We start from the raw sequence: 25,919 nt of genomic DNA on the forward strand, positions 1-25,919 counted from the left end.
CCTCTAAGCCTCATTGTGAAATCTGGACAATAGTACCCATTTCCAAGGACTGTTATCAATATTAAATAAGATGTGAAGTGTTTAGCGTAGCTCAGATCCTGGCAAAATGCGTGCTTAATTAATATCAGGCAGTTTTATTAATCACATACTGGCATGTATTACTAATTGTGTTTATAATATATGACTTGTTATTGCAAGTAGATTTTAGCCATTCCCCTTCTTTGTATTTCCAGCAGAACTGTTACAAGCATTTACAGCTATACAGTACTTGATACATGTCTGTTCATTAATGGATAGATCTTAAAGTAGTAATGAATAGAAAATTATTTTTTAAACATTTGATCTTTAGCTATTGTAATACTCTGTTATACTTAATACTTAAACGTTAAAATATAATATTGTTCATCTCATTTTAACTACATTAAATGTGAGATTTTTAATGGTAAGGGCAGACTATAAACGGAATTTTGAAACTTCTTTCTGGGTCTGACTTGTAAATCACAAATGAAAATGTTTGACTGGGAGCTGTGGCTCAGGCTGGGCGCCATGGCTCACGCCTGTAATCCCAGCACTTTGGGAGGCCGAGGTGGGTGGATCACAAGGTCAGGAGTTCAAGACCAGCCTGGCCAAGGTGGTGGAACCCCATCTCTACTGAAAATACAAAAATTAGCCAGGCATGGTGGCAGGCGCCTGTCATCCCAGCTACTCGAGAGGCTGAGGCAAGAGAATTGCTTGAACCCGGGAGACAGAGGTTGCAGTGAGCTGAAATCACACCACTGCACTCCAGCCTGGGCAACAGAGCAAGATTCCACCTCAAAAAAAGAAAAAAGAAAACGTTCACGGTGAGAGAAGGAGGTGCTTGCTTAGGTGGCTTATTAGGTCAGTAATGTGACTCTCCTTTTCTTCGTATAGCACTGTATTTACATAGAAAGAAGAAGCTGTATATCCAAGTTATAGTCCCAGCTTCACAAAGAAATGAACAGTTGAACAGTATTGGAAAGCTATGGTCAACATTTAAAATTTACTTTTGAAATGACTATTTTTCAAAAATAATTGGTCAATGTTCTTTCTGATTTTAGGGCATATCAAGAGAGGAGATTTCTTTCACAACTCATCCAGAAGTTTATCTCTGTGCTGAAATCAGTCCCACTTTCCGGTAACTATCTTCTTTTTTACTCAGTGCATTTGTGAAATTATCATATAGCTGCCTCTATGGTATTTACTCATCTCTAATCTAAAAACTGTTCTTGGAATGATTTTAAATTGTATTGGCAACGTGTATGTCCTCTCCTTTTTAAAGTGTGAGTATTGGGACTGCCTTTAAGGGTTATTTTATTTTATTTTATTTATTTATTTTTTGAGACAGAGTCTTGCTCTGTCACCCAGGCTGGAGTGCAGTGGCATGATCTCGGCTCACTGCAACCTCCCCCTCCAGGGTTCCAGTGATTCTCCTGCCTCAGCCTCCCAAGTAGCTGAGATTACAGGGATGCGCCACCATGCCCAGTTAGTTTTGTATTTTTGGTAGAGACGGGGTTTCTCCATGTTGGCCAGGCTGGTCTTGAACTCCTGACCTCCAGTGATCCATCCACCTCAGCCTCTCAAAGTGCTGGGATTACAGGCGTGAGCCACGGCGCCTGGCCTAAGGGTTATTTTAAAGGCACCAGTGTGGTTATTGAAATATTCCTTTATGTAGCAAATATTTTTATCACCTAATTACTAGATCTAGGTCCTGTCTAAGGTGCTGGTATACAGTTGTGAAGAGGAAAATTACAGACCATATTTGCATGTTATTTATAATATGGTGCTGAATAGTGTTTTTAAGTCCTGTTGATACTGTTGGAGGAAAAAAAGGAGAAATATTACTGAGATATGAGCTAAAAGACTAAATAGAAGGATTTTCCTCCATCATAGCTCCATTTATTGATTTAAAAAGTATATACTCTATAGAGTATATACTATATTAAAATTATAAAATTAAAATATAATTGTTTAATTATTATTATTTTTTTGAGACAGAAGCTGACTCTGTCAGCCAGACTGGAGTACAGTGGCACAGTCTTGGCTCACTGCAACCTCCGTCTCCTGGGCTCAAGCAATTCTCCTGCCTCAGCCTCCTGAGTAGCTGGAGTTACAGGGGTGTGCCACCATGCCCGGCTAATTTTTGTATTTTTAGTAGAGACGGGGTTTTACCATGTTGGCCAGCCTGGTCTCGAACTCCTGACCTCAAGTAATCTGCCTGCCACGGCCTCCCAAAGCGCTGGGATTACAGGCATGAGCCACCACACTCAGCCAATTGTTTTAATATTTTTAAGTGGAATATAATCTAAGAACAGCTCTATAGGTATACCATATTTATATTTTTGCATCAGAAAGTACAGCTTTTAAAAAAATACAACGGAATGAGTTATAAATGCTGACCCTCCAAGTAATATTTTACAACTGAAAATCATAGCTACAATTCAGTGAGGAGTTGATACCAATGCAATAAATCAGTTGTATCTGATTTGGGGCACAGTACTGCTACTAGCATTAGTATAAAGAAAAGGTTTTGGCCAGGCGCGGTGGCTCACGCCTGTAATCCCAGCACTTTGGGAGGCTGAGGTGGGTGGATCACAAGGTCAGGAGATCGAGACCACAGTGAAACCCCGTTTCTACTAAAAATACAAAAAATTAGCCGGGCGCAGTGGCGGGCGCCTGTAGTCCCACCTACTTGGGAGGCTGAGGCAAGAGAATGGTGTGAACCCGGGAGGTGGAGCTTGCAGTGAGCCGAGATTGCGCCACTGCACTCCAGCCTGGGTGACAGAACGAGACTCCGTCTCAAAAATAAATAAATAAATAAATAAATAAGACATTTTATGCTTATAATCTTAAGTCTGTTAATGTTAGTATATCTAAATCTTTCCACTAAGTGCCTTCAAACCTGGAAAGAGGACTAAGATTGGGTTTTCTTGGCACAAAGAATAACATTGAGCACTTTGAGCTACTAATGTCTATAAATGTCTGTAATAAAAATTGATATCTCTAACTATGGAATGTTTATCTAGGGTCGTCTAGGTTTCAAAAACAAGAACATAGGGCCTGCAGTAATTTAACAGCCTATAAACCGCTTGCTGTTGCCACTATTGTTTATATACTGTCAGAAAACAACTTTTTTTTTTTTTTTTTAAAGATGGAGTCTCATTCTGTCTCCTAGTCTGGAGTGCAGTGGCGCAATCTCAGCTCACTGCAACATCTGCCTTCTGGGTCCAAGTGATTCTCCTGCCTCAGCCTCCCAAGTAGCTGGTACTACAGGTGCACACCACCATGCCCGGCTAATTTTTGTATTCTTAGTAGAGATGGGGTTTCACCATGTTGGCCAGGCTGGTCTTGAACTCCTGACCTCAAGTGATCCACCCTCCTCGGCCTCCCAAAGTGCTGGGATTTCAGGTGTGAGCCACTGCGCCTGGCCAGAAAACATCATTTCTTAATCTTGAATTTTTATCAAAATTTGTCAGCTTGCTGGCAAAGGAACTAACAGGATGATGACAGTAATTTGCCAGTTCAGAATGGGTATGAAGATAGATGGATTATGTAGTTAGGAAAAAGAAGGCTAATTTTTTAAAGATTTTAAGAAGGATTGTAGTTTCCTTTTTAAAATAGGGTCATTAAAAACAGAATGCCCAGATGAGTTGTTGGAAATCTGTGTAGGATAGTCTGAGATGTTAAGATTGCTGTTAGAAGGGAAAAAAAGTTACAGTATAGCTGAGACAAATGATAAGGATATATTTGTGTCTGAAATTGGGATAGCAAGGTTTCTACCTTAGGCAACATGCCCAGTAGGACCAGCTATCATAAAAAAACATGCAACTTTAGTCACCAGAGCACCATGCATTGTTTTCTAATTTTAAATGGGCCATTTCCAGTAATTTCTCAAGACGTAAATAAAGATACAGAATTCAGAATTTGCTCACTCTTTTAGTTTGGGAAAAAATGTTTTCCTTTGACAGTTACAAGAACGAAAGATAGCAACAAAAGATTGGTTTGAATGGATTTAATTTAAAAATTGCTCCTTTAAATTGTTATTTTAAATAACTGTATATGTATGTCGCAGAAAACCTAGTTCCAGTTCTAACCAACCATTCTAGCTTGACACCTTTATCAGGTCATTTTCTCTGATCATGTTTTTCTACCTGGAAAATGAAGATCTAGAATAGATGCTCTCAAAGGTCTTTTCCAGCTAATAATTTCTATACTTCTGTTATTTCAGGTTTGGATTATGGGCATATGCTAGCTGAAAAAGTTCCAGTTAACATTTCTGTATATATTAATCACAAAAGTATTCACATTTCTTGCTTTACATTAAGCTTTCCGTTTTCCTGTACACTACAAATAAATAAATGGATTTTTATGGAAGCATTTGTAGGATGCCTTCTATAGGTCTGGCACTGGGTGTTAGTCACTGCTGCAAGTCTTTAAACTAAGTAGCAACAGGAAACCTAAAATTATCTTTGTTTTAATTGAAACCAACTTGACAGGATGGTTTTAGTTGGTAAAATGGTAGACCATTTCCTGGCATTAGAAAAAAAGCTTGTACTCTGAAAATACTTCGTGTCCCAAGGTTGTAATTATTTAAAAACAAAAATAAATATTTGTAAAAATAGTATATTATGCTCATAAATAGTATATAATAAGCTAGTGATTTAAAAGGTATTTTTATTGTTCTTTGTGTCATTGGCATTCTAATGTTAAAGTAATACATGTACAGTGGAAAAAAATCATAAAAATTACCTCTCTAATTAGTTTTCAGTGCACTTTAAAGGTGTGTGTGTGTACATATACATAGGTGTGTGTGTTTATACATACGAGAAAACTCTCAGAAGTTTAGAATGTAAAGACAATAAGGAAAGTGGATCAAAAACTGATATAAAACTGCCTTCTAGTTTTTATATCTCTAAGTTTTTTCAAAATCTAATTTAATACAGATTTTTAAAGGTTAATACTTTTAAAATATCTTTGCAAATCTGATTTTTAAAATGTGCTTCTGACCCAAGCTAGATTTTTTATTTTCTCATATTTGTAGAGCTAAGTATCAGGGTAAGGCCTTCCTTAAAAAAATATATATGTGAGATCCTCATTCTAAATCATAGTCCAATTCTGATGAATAAAAGACAAATGGCTTTAAGTTATTAAATAACTGCCAGTTTTCAGAAACAGCATGCAAAATGCCCTAGTAAGAAAATTCTATCATGCTTTTCTCTCTTATGTCTAGAACCTGTCACTATGGACAAAGTTCATTACTGTGAAAGATTCATTGAACTTATGATTGATCTAGAGGTAAGAAATCTACAGTGACTTTTTTGTTATATAATCATTAGGGGGTCTAAGATTAAGCATATGACTATATATGAAGTATTTTTTTCTTTTCTTTTCAATACATATGTATATATTTATTATATATTTCAATTTCTCACATTAATGAGAGAAAGGAAAGGTATATATTTCCTTTCATTAATTAAAATATATTAAAGGTAAATATGTATATATTTATTATATACGTATGCATTGTATAATAATACAATACATATTGGGTGCTCATGTATTGTATAATAATATATTATTGTATACAATATTTATTAATATACATTAATATAGATTATACATTAATAAAAATTAATATAATACAATACAATAAAAATACATTAATAAATAAGAAAAGAAAAATTCTTTTTCTTTTCCCTTTTCTTTTCTTTCCTTTTCTTCTTTTCTTTTCTTTGAGATCGGGTCTTTCTCTGTCACCAAGGCTAGAATGCAGTGGCGCTGTCTCGGCTCACTGCAGCCTCCGCCTCCCAGGCCTCAGGTGATCCTCCTGATCCACCTCAGACCCCTGAGCAGCTGAGACTACAGTTGGGCACCACCACGCCCGGCTAGTTTTCCTGTTTTTTTGTAGAGACGGGGTTTCACCATATTTCCCAGGCTGGTCTTGAACTCCTGGGCTCAAGCAATCCTTCCACCTTGGCCTCCCAAGTAGGAGAATTGCTTGGGATTATAGGCGTGAGCCACCGTGCCTGGTCTATATGAAGTATTTCTTCATCACCTCAAACTGGTTTTACTTTGTACATGTTTCAAGGTGTCACTTAGAGAAGGAGGTCACGAGTAGTTGGCCCATCAGATTTTCAAATGAGTGACTCAGCTATCATGGGCTGTTGTTTGTAGAAAAAACATTACATAGTATAGTTATTAAACATGAGTCCAGCAGTGACAATTTATTTTGTGTCATACTTTAATACCCCTCATACAGAGTTTTCTGTAGTGGATGAAGTCATGGGTTTATAATTGTCTCTTTAAATAATCTCACTTTTCTAAATGTGCCCAATGTTTGTGAAGAAAAATATAGCTGCTGTGTTCAATTTTTTAAAATGAAGATTCTTAAAAAAAAAAAAAAAGGATTTCATACTCTTAGGTGCAGAATTTGCTGACAAGTTCAGATACAGAATTGGGGTAGCTCAGATTGAATTGATTTCCTTTCCTTTCTCTCATTAATGTGAGAAATTGAAAGAAGATCTGTTACTTGTATGGAGAAGTAAGGTGGTTTTTTGATATGAGTATTAGCATATTGGACTAGCAGTCATTCATGAGATCTTTCAAATTCTAGCTCTGCCAGTAACTAACTTCTAACTTCTGAGGATCTCAATAACTTCATCTATAAAATGAGGATATTTGATTAGATTAGTGATTTTCAAGCTATAGTGTAGGGGAACATGAGGAGAGGAGACAAAGACAGGAATCTTTGGGATTTGTACTTCCTTTTTTCTCAGAGCAACTCCACTTTTAAACTTACACACGGTGTATATTGGAATTTTACGTAGGATTTTGTTGGAAAACTACTGGCCAAGATGATCTGTGAGATTCCTTTAGTGCTAGATTTTCTTTCTTTTTTTTTTTTTTCTGAGACAGAGTCTTGCTCTGTCGTCCAGGCTTGAGTGCAGTGGCATGATCTTGGTTCAAGACAACCTCTGCCTCCTGGGTTCAAGCAATTCTCACTGCCTCAGCCTCCCGAGTAGCTGGGATTACAGGCGCCCGTCACCACAGCCGCCTAGTTTTTGTATTCTTAGTAGAGATAGAGTTTTGCCCTGTTGGCCAGGCTAATCTTGAACTCCTGACCTCAGGTGATCTACCTGCCACGCCACGGCCTCCCAAAGTGCTGGGATTATAGGCATGAGCCACCGCCCCCGGCCTTTATTTTCAATTTTATCTTAAAAGTTCTTTTATCATCATTATTGTTTTTAAAACCAAAAACATTGCCACTGGGTTTATTTACAGCATAAACGGGACCTCTTGCATTGTATACAGTGTGTTTATTGGAAGGTTGGAGGGCACGTGGTATGTGATTAATACTTGTGAGTTAAATATTAGTAGATTTCACTTCTAGCTGTGGAGAATAGACACAAACTTACTGTTATGATGTTTTGTTTTTCCCAGGCCCTGTTACCCACAAGGCGCTGGTTTAATACCATCCTGGATGACTCTCACCTTCTGGTTCACTGTTACCTTTCCAATCTTGTTCGTAGAGAAGAGGATGGCCATCTTTTTTCCCAGGTGAATATTGATGTATCTGAACGTATTTATTGTTTTACTCTCTAAATTGATCTTTTCTTTGCCACACAACTGGGAGTATCAGGGCATAACACAAACTCCCAGTTATTTTAAAGTCATGTCTTAATATATAAAATGAATGTATTCTTATATAGGTTGCCTCTAGTAATTATATAACTTTTTGTTAATTATGTATGATTTTTATTATTGGACTGAATTATGATTTGGGGAATACAGTCACACATGTTGACAAATTTTGATTTTATGTGAAATATAGTAGCTGATGAGCATTAATTTTAAATGAACTATGCCCCAATACTGTGACTCTTTCTATAAGACGATAGATAGTTGATAGTTCTATAGATAGATAAATAGTTCTATAAGATAGTTGATCATGTAGAAGTATACATGCTGCCTTGAATAAGGAAGCTGCAAATGCACTTAACTTTGTTGTCTTGGGTAGGAAGACACAGTATTTTACATTTCCTGTTATGTCATGCAGAAGAAAGCATTTCTTTTGGTTTTGTTTTGTTTTGTTTATGGAGACACAGTTCGCTCTGTCACCCGGGCTGGAGTGCAGTGGCAGTGGCATGATCTCGGCTCACTGCAACCTCCGCCTCCTGGGTTCAAGTGATTCTCCTGCCTCAGTCTCCCAGTACCCGGAATTACAGGCATGCACCACCACACCCGGGTAATGTTTTGTATTTTTAGTAGAGACAGGGTCTCACCATGTTGCCCAGGTGGTCTCACACTCGTGAACTAAGGCAATTTGCCCACCTCGGCCTCCCAAAATGCTAGGATTACAGGCGTGAACCACGGCACCCAGCAGAAGAAATCATTTTTAACAAACTTCTATTGCTATCTTTCAGTGAGATCATAGTTAGAGATACAATTTTGGTATGTGTTTACATATCCCCTTTGTTCTTTTATATCTGGGAGCATTCCTCTTATTCTCTTTTTAAATTTCTATCTAGTGATTTGCCACGTATATTAAAATATATTAAAATCTTAATATCTGATCTGCCATAGATTAGATAGATCTAAAAATAATAAAGATTTGGGGTGAGTGCAGCCAGTAGGCTCTGTTGATGCTGCTGCTACAGGGGAGACATCAGAGCCTCGTTAGCAAGAGAAACTAAGCCAAAGGACTTTGATGGCCATGGAGAAAAAAGAATAACTTAGCTTTCCCTCTCTTAGTGTTTTTCCCTAAAAGAAGCGGCACAGCCGGGCGCGATGGCTCACGCCTGTAATCCCAGCACTTTGGGAGGCTGAGGCGGGCAGATCATGAGGTCAGGAGATTGAGACCATCCTGGCTAACACGGTGAAACCCTGTCTCTACTAAAAATACAAAAAATTAGCCAGGCGTGGTGGCGGGTGCCTGCAGTCCCAGCTACTCGGGAGGCTGAGGCAGGAGAATGGCGTGAACCCGGGAGGCGGAGCTTGCAGTGAGCCGAGATTGCGCCACTGCACTCCAGCCTGGGTGACAGAGTGAGACTCCGTCTCAGAAAAAAAAAAAAAAAAAGTGGCATATAAAAAAGTATCTCCAATTATGAATTGCAAAACCTGTAGTAAGAGACCTCAGGAGTTCCCTCTGGTGCTATAGCTTTGTAAGTTTTCAGTGATGTAGATAGATAAGATAGATTTTGTTTATTTCTTTCATTAAAATATTGGGCTTCTTTAGATTACCTCCTTAATTTCTTTTTTTTTTTTTTTTTTTTTTTTTTTGGTTTTTCTGATTCTTTTTTTTTTTTTATTATTATTATACTTTAGGTTTTAGGGTACATGTGCACAATGTGCAGGTTTGTTACATATGTATCCATGTGCCATGTTGTTTTGCTGCACCCATTAACTCGTCATTTAGCATTAGGTATATCTCCTAATGCTGTCCCTCCCCCCTCCCCCCACCCCACAACAGTCCCCGGAGTGTGATGTTCCCCTTAATTTCTCTTAGGTATTGGGATTGCAGTATAAGTTTTTCTTTGCAGAAGTAGACCATGTATATGAAATAGACTTAACAATTTATTCACATACTTTATTTTCACGTAACTAAAACATTTTTAGTTGGATATGTTCTAAAATCTTTTTTGTAATGTTTACATTCCTGAGTTTTTTAGCACCTCTGAGAAACTGTATGAACCTGTTTATTATTTTAAACAGTATTGTGCTTTCTTGCCCTTATGTTCATATGATTTATACATTTAAACGTGTTTCTTCAGCTTTTGGACATGCTTAAATTCTATACTGGTTTTGAAATTAATGACCAAACTGGAAATGCTCTGACAGAGAATGAGATGACCACAATTCACTATGATAGAATTACTTCTCTACAGGTAATTAAAATACATTATAGACTTTGTATATGTTCCATAAGGTTTTATTATACTACAATTTAGGTTTTGTATAGGTACAGATTGAAAACGATGTTAATTTAATAGTGTTTTTATATTCAACATTTTTAACGTTTCTTTTTCCGATGAATTCTTGAAAAATAAGACTTTCTTTTATAACCTGTCTAAATTCTGTGAATCAATATACTGATATTTGCTATTCAGAAATGTTAGTTACTGGGCCACTTTGGTGGATTTAAATATTAGCTCTGCTGTCAGTTTTATTTTATTAAAGAGTATTTCAACACATGGCAGGGGATGTGTAACCATTTTGCACATTTTTAAGATGAACACATATGATGGGACTGAAATTTGCCAGTGTAGTTCAGATACGCCCAAAAAGGTATCTTCACTTGTTTTCTGTTGCTGATCTTATCTTGTTCTTGAGCTCCAGTTTCTCTGATGGCAGAAGGAAGTTTTATTTGTCAGTTTAAAGTAATCCAGCTATTTCTGTTTAAAGTAATCCAGCTATTTCTGTTTTAAAGAGTCTTTTGTTGGGGGTAAAGATTCAGTTCAAACTCTTTTGTAATCAAGTTAGCTATCTCTTAAGAGATCTCTCTTCTCCAAAGCTGGAGGCATCATGCTACCTGACTTCAAACTCTACTACAAGGCTACAGTAACCAAAACAGCTTGGTACTGGTACCAAAACAGACATACAGACCAATGGAGCAGAACAGAGACTTCAGAAATAACACCACACATCTGCAACCATCTGATCTTCGACAAACCTTACAAAAACAAGCAATGGGGAAGGGATCTCCTATTCAGTAAATGGTGCTGGGAAAACTGGCCAGCCACATGCAGAAAAGTGAAACTGGACCCCTTCCTTACAGCTTATACAAAAATTATCTCAAGGTGGATTAAAGGCTTAAAATTAAAACCCAAAACCATAAAAACTCTAGAAGAAAACCTAGGCGATACCATTCAGGACATAGGCATGGGCAAAGACTTTATGACAAAAATGCCAAAAGCAATTGCAACAAAAGCCAAAATTGACAAATGGGATCTAATTAAACTAAAGAGCTTCTGCATAGCAGAAGAAACTATCATCAGAGTGAACAGGCAACCTACAGAATGGGAGAAAATTTTTGCAATCTACCCATCTAACAAAGGTCTAATATCCAGAATTTATGAGGAACTTAAACATATTTACAAGAAAAAAAACAACCCCATCAAAAAGTGGGCAATGGGTATGAACAGACACTTCTCAAAACAAGACATTTATGTGGCCAACGAACATATGAAGAAAAACTCAACATCACTGATCATCGGTGAAATGCAAATCAAAACCACGATGAGATACCATACCATCTCACACCAGTCAGAATGGCAATTATGAAAAACTCTGGAAACGATAGATGCTGGCAAGGCTGCAGAGAAATAGGAACGCTTTTACACTGTTGGTGGGAATGTAAATTAGTTCAACCATTGTGGAAGACAGTATGGCTATCCCTTAAGGATCTAGAACGAGAAATACCATTTGACCCAGCAATCCCATTACTGGGTATATACCCAAAAGGATATAAATCATTCTACTATAAAGGCACATGCACATGTATGTTTATTGCAGCACTATTTATAATATTAAAGACACGGAACCAACCCAAATCCCCATCAATGATAGACTGGATAAAGAAAATGTGGCACATATACACCATGGAATACTATGCAGCCATCAAAAGGAATGAGATCATGCCCTTTGCGGGGACATGGATGAAGCTGGAAGTCATCATCCTCAGCAAACTAACACAGGAACAAAAAACCAAATACCGCATGTTCTCACTCATAAGCAGGAGTTGAACATTGAGAACACATGGACGCAGAGAGGGGAACAACACACACCAGGACTTGCTGGGGATGGGGGTTGAGGGGAGGGAACTTAGAGGACAGGTCAATAGGTGCAGCAAACCACCATGGCACATGTATACCTATGTAACAAACCTGCACATTTCCACACGTATCCCGTTTTTTTTTTTTAGAAGAAAAAAAAAAATAAATAATGGTGTAAAAAGCGAAAAAAAAAATCTCTGTTTTTCTTCTTTCCTACTAGGTATGTGGAGACACCAAAATAGCCTTATTGTTTTGGAAGGGGGATTAACTCAGATGTCTTTTCCTGCTTTTTTCAGAGCATTAGTGTTTTTGTCCTGTCTCTGCCCTTGAAATAACCACAGCTGGTGTGGCATGTGGTCTATTGTATTGACACAGGCAAGGCATCATTATTGCTTCCAAGGAACTTGGCTATTTCCCCTGTTGAGGAGGCCCCAACTTTGCTTGATGGTGCTAGCATTCTCCTGAGGACTGACTTGTTTATTTCCTTGGTTCATTCTCATGCTTGGGTTGCAGAGTCATTTTGCCATTGTGTGCAGTAATCTCATAATCCCATGGCAAGCTCACTCATGGCAACCTTGGCAACCTTCTGTGTCATCCACCATGGAACACATGAAAACTTCCGGATCTCTTCTGTGCCACATGGACATCAAGGAAGACGAGGGATATTATTTCAATCACTCTGTTGTTAAATCCCAAGGAAGACGAGGGATATTATCTCAGTCACTCTGTTGCAATACTACTATTTCTATTTTCTTACAGCTTACCCTGTGTTGGTTGAGAGTGTTACCCTGTGAGGTCTTTTCCCAGAGTTCCAAACCAAAGCAAGGCACGAGCATAATGTTTTTGGTCTCTCCTTCAAGTTCTCTCTGCAGCCAGAGTTTCCTTGGGACTTTCTTTTAGTCTTGTTAGACCAGTTCTTGATAATCAAGTGTGTGTTTGTTTTTTGCTCCTCTTCTATCAATAAAGCTAGGCTTTGTGGCTATTTTCATATATATTGAAAATCCTTTTAGATGTCGAAAGCTGAATGCCAACTTTATGTTTTTTACATTTCTGCTATGACAGTTGTAGTTTTTTCTCTTTTTATTATATGCTTCTGTCTGACTAAGGTAGAGGTCACATAAAAGAAGCATATAAGAAAGAGAAATGCGTTAATATTTTTATAAAATGTTTTCATTCTTAAATAGTAGATGTTTATATTAATATGTAGACATTAATTATTAATATTTTTTGCCATTATCTTCTAGAGAGCTGCTTTTGCACATTTTCCTGAACTCTATGATTTTGCCCTCTCAAATGTGGCAGAAGTAGATACTCGGGAGTCCTTGGTCAAGTTTTTTGGACCTCTTAGGTAAGACAACATGAAAAAACTATATATTCTTTTCTTGTATCATGCTCCCTCAATTTTACTTTTCTTTATTGCTTTTAATCATTTTGCAGTACTTTAGGTAATATTACTTGTTATTTCACTCTTCATTGATGTCTTCAACTAGTGCTTCTCTCCAGCAGTTTGGTGTCTTTGTCACTTATCCATGTTTGGTAAAGTTTCTATTTGTTATGACGTATACAATTTTCTTAGATCTTAAATTTTTCTTAGAGTAGAATATAAAGCTGGTCAATCTCATCAGTCGTAAACGACATATGACAAAAACCAATAACGATTCATTATGTGTGATATTAGAGGTGTGACTTAGGGAAATTTTTGCATGTTTAAAATTTATAAAATTAGTATTATCCTCTGGCACTTAGCTATCTGCTAATATATCCTTTTGAAAATAGTAATAATAATGGCATACATTTATTTACTATGTGATAGACATTCTGTTAAGTGTGTAAACAACTCTGAAAACATTCATGCTAGAAGTAGGTACCATTTTACATATAAGGTATCTGAGGCATAGAATAGTTAAGTAATTTGCCTAGGTTACACAGCAAGTAAGTGGCAGAGATACAATTTAAACCCAGATTGTGTGATTTCCAAGCCCTAACTTTTAACTACTATACTGTATCATCCCCCAGCTCTTGGGAGAAATTATGTTTAGTTCCTTGACTATTTAAAATGTAATAAACTGAGGTTGGTTTGGTTGCTCAGTCTCATATGAGGATTTAATATAATTAATAACACATAGATTCATTTCATTCTTTTAAATAACTACATAGAGTTCCATTAAACAGGACCACCATGCTATTTTTTTAAAAGTTAATCCCCTATTGGTGAATCTTTTTTTTGTTTTTTTGAGACAGAGTCCTGCTCTGTCACCCAGGCTGGAGTGCAGTGGTACGATCTCGGCTCACTGCAACCTCCGCCTCCTGGGTTCAAGTGATTCTCCTGCCTCAGCCTCCCAAATAGCTGGGACTACAGGCCCATGCCACCATGCCCAGCTAATTTTTGCATTTTTAGTAGAGATGGGGTTTCACCATGTTGGCCAGGCTGGTCTGAAACACCTGACCTCAGGTGATCCTGCCTCAGCCTCCCAAAGAGCTGGGATTACAGGCATGAGCCACCGTGCCTGGCCTCCTATTGGTGAATCTTTAATTTTTAAGTTTTGGCTTTTACAAACAGTTCTGCAATGAGCATCCGTTTCGTACTGATTCCTAGAAGCAGAATGGCTGATTCAAACGGGGCATGTGTTTAAAATTTGTTACATATTGCTAAATTTCCTTCAGAAAAGACTGTATCAGTTTACACTTAAACTAGCAGTGTATGAGGATTTATTTTTCTCCCTACTAATGCTGGGTAAATTAGACTTTAATTTTTGCTATTTTTATCTCATTTTACTTTGCATTTCCCTGATCTTATTTGGGAAATTAAGCATTTTTCTGTTTTTTTCTTGGCCATTTACATTTCTTCTGTAACCTTCTTATTTTCCTTTGCTATTTTGCATTTCGTTGCTTGTCATCTTACTGATTTTAAAGAACTTAATATTTTTGATAATAATCCTTTGTCTAGTTTGTGTTGCATTTATTTTCTCTCAGTTTTTTGTTTGTAACATCTTTTGTCATTACAGATATTTTAAATTTTTAATGACAACTGTCATTCTCTTTAATAACTATATTAGGTGCTTTATGTAGAACTCCTTCTCACCCTAAGGTTATAAAATGTTTTCCTATATTTTAAAAATACTTTTATTGCCTTTTTTTTTTTTTTTTTTTACATTTAGCTTAGCTGCATAATTCATCTAGGGAATTTATTTTTGCCCATAGAACTCCTTTACACTCTTAAAAATTATTGAGTATCCCAAAGAACATTTATGTGTATTATATTCATTATATTCACTATAGTAGAAATAAAAACTGTAAAGATTTTAAGCATTTATTAATTCATTTAAAAATTTCAATTGAGGCCAGGTGTGGTGGCTCACACCTGTAATCCCAGCACTTTGGGAGGCTGAGGTGGGTGGATCACCTGAGGTCAGGAGTTCGAAACCAGCCTGGCAAACATGGTGAAACCCCATCTTACTAAAAATACAAAAATTAGCCACGCGTGGTGGTGCATGCCTGTAATCCCAGCTACTTGGGAGGCTGGGGCAAGAGAATGGCTTGAACTTGGGAGGCAGAGGTTGCAGTGAGCCAAGGTCGTGCCACTGCACTGCAGCCTGGGCAACAGAGTGAGACTCCATCTCAAAAAAGAAAAAAAATATTGATTGAAATCTATTATATGTTAGCCATATGTATTGATAATGAAAAACATATTCTCCAAAATGAAAAAAATGCACCATTAAAAGAGTGTCATTGTTTTACATTTTTGTGACTGATTTAATTGAAGACAGATTTTCAGATCTGCTTCTGGATTCAGTTTGTTGTGAGATACTGTTTTGGTTGCAGTAAATTAAGAAAATTTGGCCTTACACAGAGGGAAGTGTATTTTGATAAGCTTTATCAAATAATCGGGAATGTTCTTCTTTGATACTCTATGAAAACTTGACCAGTGGTAGTTTCTTTAAAAATTAGTTTCAGAGTAGAATCTGAAACCACGTAAGGAAGTCTGCACAATTAAAATGAATTAATTTGAAAAATTAGAAGCTAGGTCTTGCTTATGGATAAGAGGACCCAAGGTGTGAATCCTTCCCAAATTAATCTATAGATATATTTTAATTCCAATCATAATTCTAGCATAATATTTTATAGAAATTGACAAACTTATTTTAAAAATAACATGGAAAGGCAAAGGAACTATAATAACCGAAACCATTTTGTAACAGAACAAAGTTGGAAGATTTCTACTAATTTCAAGACTTGCTGTAAAGCTATAGTAATCAAGACATTATGGTATTGATAAATGGATAGATATATAGATCAATGGAATAGAATAGAGTCCAGAAACAGACCATACCTATATGGTTAGTTGAGTTTTGACTAATGTGTCAAGGCAACTCAGTAGAGAAAGGATTTCATCAATGGTGCTGAAACAATTAGATATCCATATGCAAAGTATGAACCTTGACCCATACCTTGCATCGTATACATAAATGAACTCAAAATGGATTATAGACCTAAATGTCAAAATTAAAACTTCTAGGAAATATGGGAGAAAATTTTTGCGATCGTGGTTTGTGCAAAGATTTCTATAGACACCAAAGCACAATCCATAATGGAAAAAAAAATGATGAACTGGACGTGATCAAAACTAAGAGACTTCTGCTCTTTGAAAGACATTGATAAGAGAATAAAAAAACATGCTACAGCCTAGGAGAAAATATTGGCTAAATAGATATCTGATGAAGGAATGGTATCCAGAAATCTCAGAACTCAATACAGTAGTCCTCCACTTTCCACAGGGGATGTGTTCCAAGAACCCCAGTGGATGCCTGAAACTGTAGATTGTACTGAACCCTATACATACTGTGTTTTAACATGTAATGTAAACACCTATGATAAAGCTATGAAGTAGGCACAGTAAGAGATTCACAACAACAATAATAAAAGAACAGTTATAACAATATACTATAATAAAAGTTATGCGAATGTGGTCTCTCTCTCAAGATATCTTATTCTACTATACTTAACTATTTCCAGACTCTCATCAACCATGAGTAACTGATATTATGGAAAGTGAAACCACAGATAAGGGGGGACTCCTATAATAATAAAACAATTTACAAGTGACAAAAGATTTGAACAGACACTTGACCAAAGTAGATAGATAGATGTCAATAAGCCCATGGAAAGATGCTTAACAAGTTTAGTCATTGGGGAAATACAAATTTAAACCGTAAGAAGATACTACATACCTATTAGAATTGTTTTTTTTTTTTAAATGGATAAGGCCAGGCACAATGGTTCATGTCTGTGATTCCAGCACTTTGGGAGGCTGAGGCAGAAGGATCACTTGTCTACTAAAAATCAAAACAATTAGCCAGGCATGGTGGCACATGCTTGTAATCCCAGCTACTCAGGAGGCTGAGATAGGAGGATTGCTTGAGCCCAGGAGATAGAGGCTGCAGTGAGCTGTGATAATGCCACCGTACTTCAGCCTGGACGACAGAGCAAGACCCTGTCTCAACAAAAACAAAAACAAAAAAAAACACCCCAAAACGGATAATATTGACTCTTGGCAAGGATGTGGAGCAATTGGAATTCTCATAATTGCTGGTGGGAATTCAAAGTGGGATAGCCACTTTGGAAAAATTTGAGTTTCTTACAAAGGTAAATATGAACTTAACATTATGATCCAGTGTTTTCCACTTACAGATATATTCAAGAAAAGTGAAAACTTATGTTCACACAAAAATATGTACAAAAATGAATATAGTTGCTTTATTTAAAATTGTCAAAAACTGGACTACACAAATATCCCTCAGCTGTTGAATGAATAAACATGCTGTGATACAGCCGTATCATGAAATACTACTCAGCAACATAAAGGAATCAACTACAGATAAATATGCAGTGTGGGTGAATCTCAAATGCTCAAATGCATTATGCTAAGTAAAAGCAGCCGTTCAAAACGCTACCTACCTAAGACCAGGCATGGTGGCTCACACTTGTAATCCCAGCACTTTGGGAGGCCAAGGCAGGTAGATCACTTGAGCTTAGGAGTTTGAGACCAGCCTGGGCAACATGGTGAAACCTAGTCTCTACCAAAAATACAAAAATTTATCCGGATGTGGTGGTGGGCACCTGTGGTTCCACCTATTTGGGAGGCTGAGGTGGGAGGACTGCTTAAGCCCCAGAGGTGGAGGTAACAGTGAGCTGAGATCATGCTACTGCACTCCAGTCTGGGCGACAGAGTGAGACTCGTCTCAAAAAACAAACAAGAAAAAAGACTACCTAATGTGTGATTCCATTTATTTGACCTCCTGGAAAAGACAAAATTACAAATAGAAAACTGATTATGGTAGTGGGACTGGGATGGAGAGGAGGATTTGCTATAAATTAGCATAAGGGATTTTGGGGAGGTGATGAAACCAGTTAAATAGTGGAAAGCTGTGAAACTCATGGTGGCGAATACCAGTTTTCCAAAATTTGAATTTTTCACGTTCATGTGGAAGTTAAAATTTTATCATTGACAGCAAATATTGGTAGTTGTTTTCCTTGAAATTGTAGTCTTATTTCATTCAAAATTTGAAATTTGAAAAAAAATTTGCCATTTGTCCAAGGCTGGTATAAACAGTTTGTCTTTTTTTTTTTTTTTTGAGTTGGAGTCTCGCTCTTTTGCCCAGGCTGGAGTGCAGTGGCGTGATCTCGGCTCACTGCAACCTCTGCCTCCTGGGTTTAAGCGATTCTCCTGCCTCAGCCTCCTGAGTAGCTGGGACTACAGGCGCCCACCACCACGCCTGGCTAATTTTTGTATTTTTAGTAGAGACGGGGTTTCACCGTATTGTCCAGGCTGATCTCAAACTCCTGACCTTGTGATCTGCCCACCTCGGCCTCAAAGTACTGGGATTACAGGTGTGAGACACTGCACCCGGTCCAACAGTTTGTTGTTTTTTTAAAGTAGAAGTTCTGTGCAAAATATGTACTTCCCATTTTGTCACAGAATTTAAAATAAAACGGGTACTCGAGTCCAAATTTAATAATATTAATTTTTACTGCTTCATCAAGGGCATTCTTAAATAAAACTGTGAAACAATGTCTCAGTATTATTATTATTATTATTATTATTATTATTATTATTATTATTGAGACAGAGTCTCGCTCTGTCGCCCAGGCTGGAGTACAGTGGCGGGATCTCGGCTCACTGCAAGGTCTGCCTCCCGGGTTCACGCCATTCTCCTGCCTCAGCCTCCCAAGTAGCTGGGACTACAGGTACCTGCCACCACGCCCGGCTAATTTTTTGTATTTTTAGTAGAGACGGGATTTCACCACATTAACCAGCATGGTCTCGATCTCCTGACCCTGGGACCTGCCTGCCTCGGCCTCCCAAAGTGCTGAGATTACAGGCCTGAGCCACCGTGCCCGGCCGGTATTAATATTTAAAAGCGTTCTTGAGGACTGCCCAGAAGGATCTTGGGTACAATGAGAGGTTTGCAGAAAATATTTTGAGAACCCTTCACTAAAGCCTTAATTTTCATTGCTGGTTTTTGATATTTGCTGCCCATGTCATAGTATTATATTTGTTTTTTTTAAGCTATTTGTAAAAATACATGTTTCAAAAGTGAAGTGAAATAAGTTACTATGAATAAAATATTGTTCTCTATTCTGCAGTTCAAACACACTCCACCAGGTGGCATCATACCTCTGCTTGTTGCCAACTCTTCCTAAAAATGAAGACACAACTTTTGATAAAGAATTTCTCCTAGAATTGCTGGTAAATATTAATGTTCTCTGAATTTTGCATGTGGTTTTCCCTGCCTTTTTAAGCCATTCTTAAAGATATAGGTTCATATAGATTTTTTTGTGGGCCAAAGTTTAGGTGGATAATTCCCATTTTGCTTTTGGAATTGTATTATCATTTGATTTTTTGTTTTCTCATCTTTTGCATTTCTTTTCTCAAGTATTTTATCTCTTCAAACTACTTTCTGGATGAATCATTCTATTAGCAAGTATTTATATGCAAATCACTTTTCATTGTCTCTTTCAATTCCTAAAAATTCCTGTGCTATTTTCTGACAATGTAAAACCTCTCATGAGTAAGGTTTTTGGAATTAATAATAACTCTTTACAATAGAAAGAAATGAGGATTTTTTTTCAGGAATTCTTCTTTTTTTGTTTTTGTTTTTGTTTTTTGTTTTTTTGATACCGAGTCTCTCTCTGTCGCCCAGGCTGGAGTGCAGTGGTGTGATCTCAGCTCACTGCAACATCTGCCTCCCAGGTTCAAGTGATTCTCATGCCTCATCCTCCCAAGTAGCTGGTATTACAGATGTGTGCCACCACTCCCAGCTAATTTTTGTATTTTGAGTAGAAGATAGAGTTTCGCCACGTTGGCCAGGCTGGTCTTGAACTCCTGGCCTCAAGTGATTGACCCACCTCAGCCTCCCAAAGTGTGACAGGCATGAATCACTGTGCCCAACCTGTTTTCAGGAATTCTTCTAATGGAAATAAGTTTGAGGATAACATTGATCCTGTGCCTATTAGGTCTTGTGGCTAGAATTTTATTCCTAAAATTTAAATAGTTCCAACAAAAGAAAATAATTTTTAAAATGTATAGTGCTACAACATTATGTTTTGTTTCCTCCCTTTCCTAAAGGATTTCCCCAGGCTTTGGATTCTTCTAATATTCAATTTATGATTAAAAATTAAAACATACATATTGTTTAGATATCATGATTTTTTTTCTATAATTATACTATCTTCACTGAAGAGAATGTGATACATTTTAAGAATATGTCATTTTAGCATTATTAGACAAACACTTATTTTTCTTTTCTTTTCTTTTCTTTTCTTTTTTTTTTTTTTTTTTTTTGAGGTGGAGTCTCACTCTGTCCCCCAGGCTAGAGTGCAATGGTGCAATCTCGGTTCACTGCAACTTCTGCCTCCCAGGTTCAAGCAATTCTCTTGCCTCAGCCTCCTGAGTAGCTGGGATTACAGGTGTGCGCCACCACGCCCAGCTAATTTTTGTGTTTTTAGTAGAGACAGGGTTTCACCATGTTGGTCAGGCTAGTCTTGAACTCCTCACCTCAGGTGATCCACCCGCTTCAGCCTCCCAAAGTGCTGGGATTAAAGGCATGAGCCACTGTACCCGGTGTAACACTTATTTTCATGTTTGAGATAGATTATTAACATTAAGGGTACACAGAGGTCATCATGGAAAGGAACATAGAGTGAGAAGCCTAGGATGATAGATTAATAAACCTTCCCAGATGGTATAGCTTGTTAGTATAAGAATGAAAACTATAGTCCAAAACCTAGAGCTCCTATTTTTTCCTACATTGATTAATGCTAAGTGTCATGGTTTTTAAACCCTTGGCATGTGCCAGGGACTTTGACACTATTTCATAATATTTCATTGGAAACTTGAGATGTGTGGCACTTTATCTGTTTTAGTGAAAAGGAAACTAAGGTTAGGAAGGTTAAAGTAACGTGCCCAGCTTTTACAGTACTCATAAGTAGAGGAGCTGGGATTTGAACTCAGGTCTGTCCGATTCCAAAGACCATCACCATTGGTTCGTTTCTCATCTTTGATCTATGGAGAAAATAGGAAAAGAAAAAAAATCTCTTGTTGAACTGCTACAATAACTGATAGGCATGAAACTTCTTCCATAAATTATTTTGATTGAAAAAAGATGCTTCTAACCTTCTGCATGAACTTGTTTCCTTTCTTTTAGGTATCTCGTCATGAACGTCGAATTTCTCAGATTCAGCAGTTGAACCAGATGCCTTTGTATCCAACTGAGAAGATTATATGGGATGAAAATATTGTCCCAACTGAGTACTATTCTGGAGAAGGTATGGTAAAGAAATACGGATTCAGCTGTACAATGAAACAATTTCAGATTTATCATACATAATTGGCAATTATGGACAGTGTATTTCAGTCTACTCTGTATCTTAGGATAATTTCCTGGTGCCCAGAAGTTAACTTTGGAAGCTAGAAAAGATTGAGTATTTTGAATGCTTTAGCACTAAGGGTTTTTATTAAATTTAACTATACACTGTAAAAAATATGACCATAAAACCCTAAGACTGTTTTGGTTTTTTTGTTTGTTAGTGTGAGACAGGGTCTTGCTCTGTCACCCAGGCTGGAGTGCAGTGGTGCAGTCTCAGCTCACTGCAGCCTCTGTCCCTGGGCTCAAGTAATCCTCCCACTTCAGCCTCCTGAGTACCTGGGACCACAGGCATGCACCACCACACCCAGCTTTTTTTTTTTTTTTTTTTTTTTTAGTAGAGACAGGGTCTCACCATGTTGCTCAGGCTGGTCTCGAACTCCTGAGCTCAAGCGATCTGCCCACCTCAGCCTCCCAAAGTGCTGGGATTACAGGTGTGAACCACTGCACCTGACCATAAGACTGTTTTCAAGGAGACCTGATAATGCATGAAGTAGAGCTTTCATTTTGTCACTATGATAGGCTGTGTTTGATAGAGCTTTTGTTTTTCAAAGGCTGTTTTTAGGGGCTCTTTTGAATTCTATGTAAAGCCAGGTAATGATCACCAAAAAAAAGACATTATCATTTATTGATAGTAAACCCTTAGTGTTGATCCAAAATGGTATTGCCTAGTTTGTTCACTTATTTCCCCAGATTTGGATCTAAACACTTTACACTCATCCTCTGAGGATGAGAATTTGCCACAACTGAGTATATGCAAAAGTGCATTCAGATAAACTTTGAAGGTATATTTCAAAAGAAATTTCAGGACATTTTTTGAACAATGGCATCATTAGTAGAAGAAATGTGACCATTTTAAAGAAATCACAAGTATAAGTATTGGTATATTTACTTAAAATGGTTACTCTAAGACATATCCTAGAGCCGCAACTCCGATAGACCCAGTGCACTAATATTGTGCTAGATTTCAGAACATAGGCAGTCTTCATATCTTTTTATGTTCTCACAGTGGTTAATATGTTGCTTTCTCATGTCTAGGGATGCATACCTGGATGATAAAACTATAAAGAAATTCAAGATAGTGATTGCTATAAAAGTCAGAAAATAGTTACTTTCAGGTAAAGGGAAGAAGCTGTAACCAGGAAAGGGCACATGGGAGGATTCTGGGATAGCTGACAAGGTGGTTACAGGTTTCATTTAAAAAAAGTCTTTTACTTTACTGGTACCTTCTATACATTCCTTTTTTTCTTTCTTTCTTTCTTTTTTTTTTTCCTGCTGAAGAACTTGAGTTGTTTGATCGTAGAGTTCTCATAGTCTATAGATTTTTCTGATTGAATATTCATGGTATATTGCAGCATGTGCCTCTGTTCTTTATTTTTCTTGCAAATTAGTACCACCTTGTGCAGAGGCTTGATTGGGCCAAGGTTATCCTTGGCAAGATTCTTGGTGGTGGTGTGTTCTTTCATCAGGAGGCACATACTATCTACTTGTCTCTCTTTTTGTGCTATTAGTAGCTGTTGATACTTAACACCTAGATTTGTTAATTCAGTGAGTGTTGCAAGGTGGTGACATTTTAATTGTCATTTTTTTAAATAAAAATGTGCTATTGAAAGAAATTGAGTTAGATTACAAGTCAGAATTTACTAATATAAATAATGTTAAATTTTTGTACATCAATATTTGTTGTATTTAAGTTTATTATTTTTTTGGTAGTATGGACAACAGTGATGAAACTATGACTTGTCAGTAAAATGTGTTCTGGGATTTTTAAAAACCTTTTTGATATTGCAGCTCAGTGGTCACTTACTGTCTAAGAGAAATAGTGTTAAGTGAGAATAATGAAAAGGGGGAGTCTGGAATAACATACAAACAATGTCTTGTCCTTAAAGTTTAGCCAGAAGGCAAGTTCAGAGCACAATAATAATCATTGGAGATTGATTTATGCAATGTAACATAATAATTCGGTGTTCATGCTAAATTTTGTCATGGGCTAAATTTATGGTAACAGTATTCACTTCAGTATTTTGCCAAATATAAATTAGGTGATAAGGGAAGAAGTTTTAAACTACTTGAGACTGTTAGTACAAGTATCTTTAAATACTTTGAAGGAGTACTGTTTACATACAGATCACTCATATGCAGATTACATGTATTAATAAAACTCATCCTTCACCCCAATTCTCTCTTTTTTTTTTTTTTTATTTGAGACAGAGTTTCGCTCTTGTTGCCCAGGCTGGAGTGCAAGGACATGATCTTGGCTTACTGCAACCTCTGCCTCCCGGGTTCAAGTGATTCTCCTGCCTCAGCCTCCTGAGTAGCTGGGATTACAGGCACCCGCCATGACACCCAGCTAATATTTTGTATTTTTAGTAGAGATGGGGTTTCACTGTGTTGGCCAAGCTGTCTCAAACTCCTGACCTCAGGTGATCCACCAGCCTCTGCTTCCCAAAGTGCTGGGATTACAGGCGTGAGCCACCGTGCCTGGCCTCACCCCTAATTCTTAATAGCCAACATTTATTAATCTGGTTTTAACATCTGTGTGAAAACAAAAATAAGTTGTTATCAGATATGCCGCATTTCAGGCATTCATTAGATTCTTATAGTTTTGAGGTGCCAGTTTTTTAATACAGAGAGCAAATGTCTGATTAAAAGAATAATTCAGGCCGGGCGCAGTGGCTCACGCCTGTAATCTCAGCACTTTGGGAGGCCGAGGTGGGCAGATCACGAGGTCAAGAGTTCGAGACCAGCCTGGCCAACATAGTGAAACCCTGTCTCTACTAAAAACACAAAAAATTAGCCAGGCGTGGTGGCAGGTGCCTGTAATCCCAGCTATTCAGGAGGCTGAGGCAGGAGAATGGCTTGAACCTGGGAGGTGGAGGTTGCAGTGAGACGAGATTGTGTGGGCAAGAGAGCGAGACTCCATCGCAAAAAAACAAAAAAGCAAAAGAAAGAAAGAATAATTCAAATATGGATCTTTTCCTTTTCAGGTTGTCTTGCTCTTCCGAAATTGAATTTGCAGTTTTTGACTCTTCATGACTACCTGCTAAGGAACTTTAACCTCTTCCGCTTAGAATCAACTTACGAAATTCGGCAGGACATTGAAGATAGTGTCAGCAGAATGAAGCCATGGTTAGTAAATTGGTTCCACCTATAACAAAGAGATGCAAACAGTGACTGATAAACTTCTGTCAGAAACCTTATAAGTATATTTAGAAATAATATACTGGCACAAAAGTGCCCTCTAAAATAGGAGATACTCTTTGAGACATTTTTAAATGTGAATTAACATACATCAAAAGTGCTAAAATATAAACCACATATCTGTACTTGGGAATGGGAATGGGAGACTGGGGATAAGGAAGAAGAAGTCATCATGCTCAAGAAGGGAAGGGGGAAATATAGAGGGAGTAGGTCAGACCTTATGTAAAGGCCGATTGGAAGGCTAGGGGTTGGCCAAGCAGGCCCGTACTAGGTCAGGACAGTTTAAGTCCTGGAGGAAGCTTATGATAAAGGGGTGTTGCATTAATCCAGCTACTCTTGTCACTGTTGCCACAGTATTCTCAGGCAGCCTCTCTAGGGGAATGGACAGAGGATTAGGGCTGTTGCCGCACATTGCCTGGGGTGGTACATTAGAAAATCTTCTCTGTCTCTCTACCCACAGATTCTGTGGAAGAAACTAAATCACCAGGATTTACTTTTAGGGCCAGTTGAGTTGGTCTTGTTATTTGAGGAATTCTTCTGCATAAAGTCCACTTCCCACCTGCTAGCTCATGTCTGGAATTCCTTTAGCTAAGAAAAGTCTTTCATTCTGGTAATTGTAGCAGCTCTGCATTACAAGAATTTGTAAGGTTAATTTGGTTTTATAGATATGGCTGACTTTAGGCAAATGCTCTTTATTCACTATTTCATTCGAAGTATGAAATTGATGGATGTAAGTTATACATCACAAGTGATTATAAATGAGTAAAATAACTATGAGATGGATTTTTATTACATTATATAATAGGACACCATGTAAACATACACGATTATACTGCATTTTATGTGAAAAGCTGAACAGCTTTGGAATGTGAACTGATTCAGGTGTCTTCCAGGCTTCTGCTTACTAATTATAGAGAGCTACCACAGACACTGTGATTATGATCTATTTTTTCACTTCCATGTTTTATTTCATAGAGAGTTCTATTTTTTAATTATTATGTGAAAA

At 37.4% G+C, this 25,919-nt stretch overlaps 1 protein-coding gene across 2 annotated transcripts in view; it reads left to right on the forward strand.

Annotated features, from left to right (window-relative positions):
• Positions 1-25,919, forward strand: part of AQR (aquarius intron-binding spliceosomal factor) — a 118,603-nt gene that overhangs the window by 29,363 nt on the left and 63,321 nt on the right. For both annotated transcript variants that reach the window (XR_004030480.1, XM_003272795.4), the window contains exons 9-16: positions 1,080-1,156; positions 5,249-5,313; positions 7,459-7,575; positions 9,789-9,902; positions 13,034-13,137; positions 19,434-19,536; positions 21,494-21,614; positions 24,700-24,841. Coding sequence is in view for 1 of the 2 variants with exons in the window: in XM_003272795.4 (XP_003272843.2) it covers positions 1,080-1,156; positions 5,249-5,313; positions 7,459-7,575; positions 9,789-9,902; positions 13,034-13,137; positions 19,434-19,536; positions 21,494-21,614; positions 24,700-24,841 (843 nt within the window). In the remaining variant the exon portion in view is untranslated. The remainder of the gene's footprint in view (positions 1-1,079; positions 1,157-5,248; positions 5,314-7,458; positions 7,576-9,788; positions 9,903-13,033; positions 13,138-19,433; positions 19,537-21,493; positions 21,615-24,699; positions 24,842-25,919) is intronic.

Source organism: Nomascus leucogenys, chromosome 6, assembly GCF_006542625.1.
Source record: "Nomascus leucogenys isolate Asia chromosome 6, Asia_NLE_v1, whole genome shotgun sequence".
In the NCBI taxonomy this organism is placed as follows: domain Eukaryota; kingdom Metazoa; phylum Chordata; class Mammalia; order Primates; family Hylobatidae; genus Nomascus; species Nomascus leucogenys.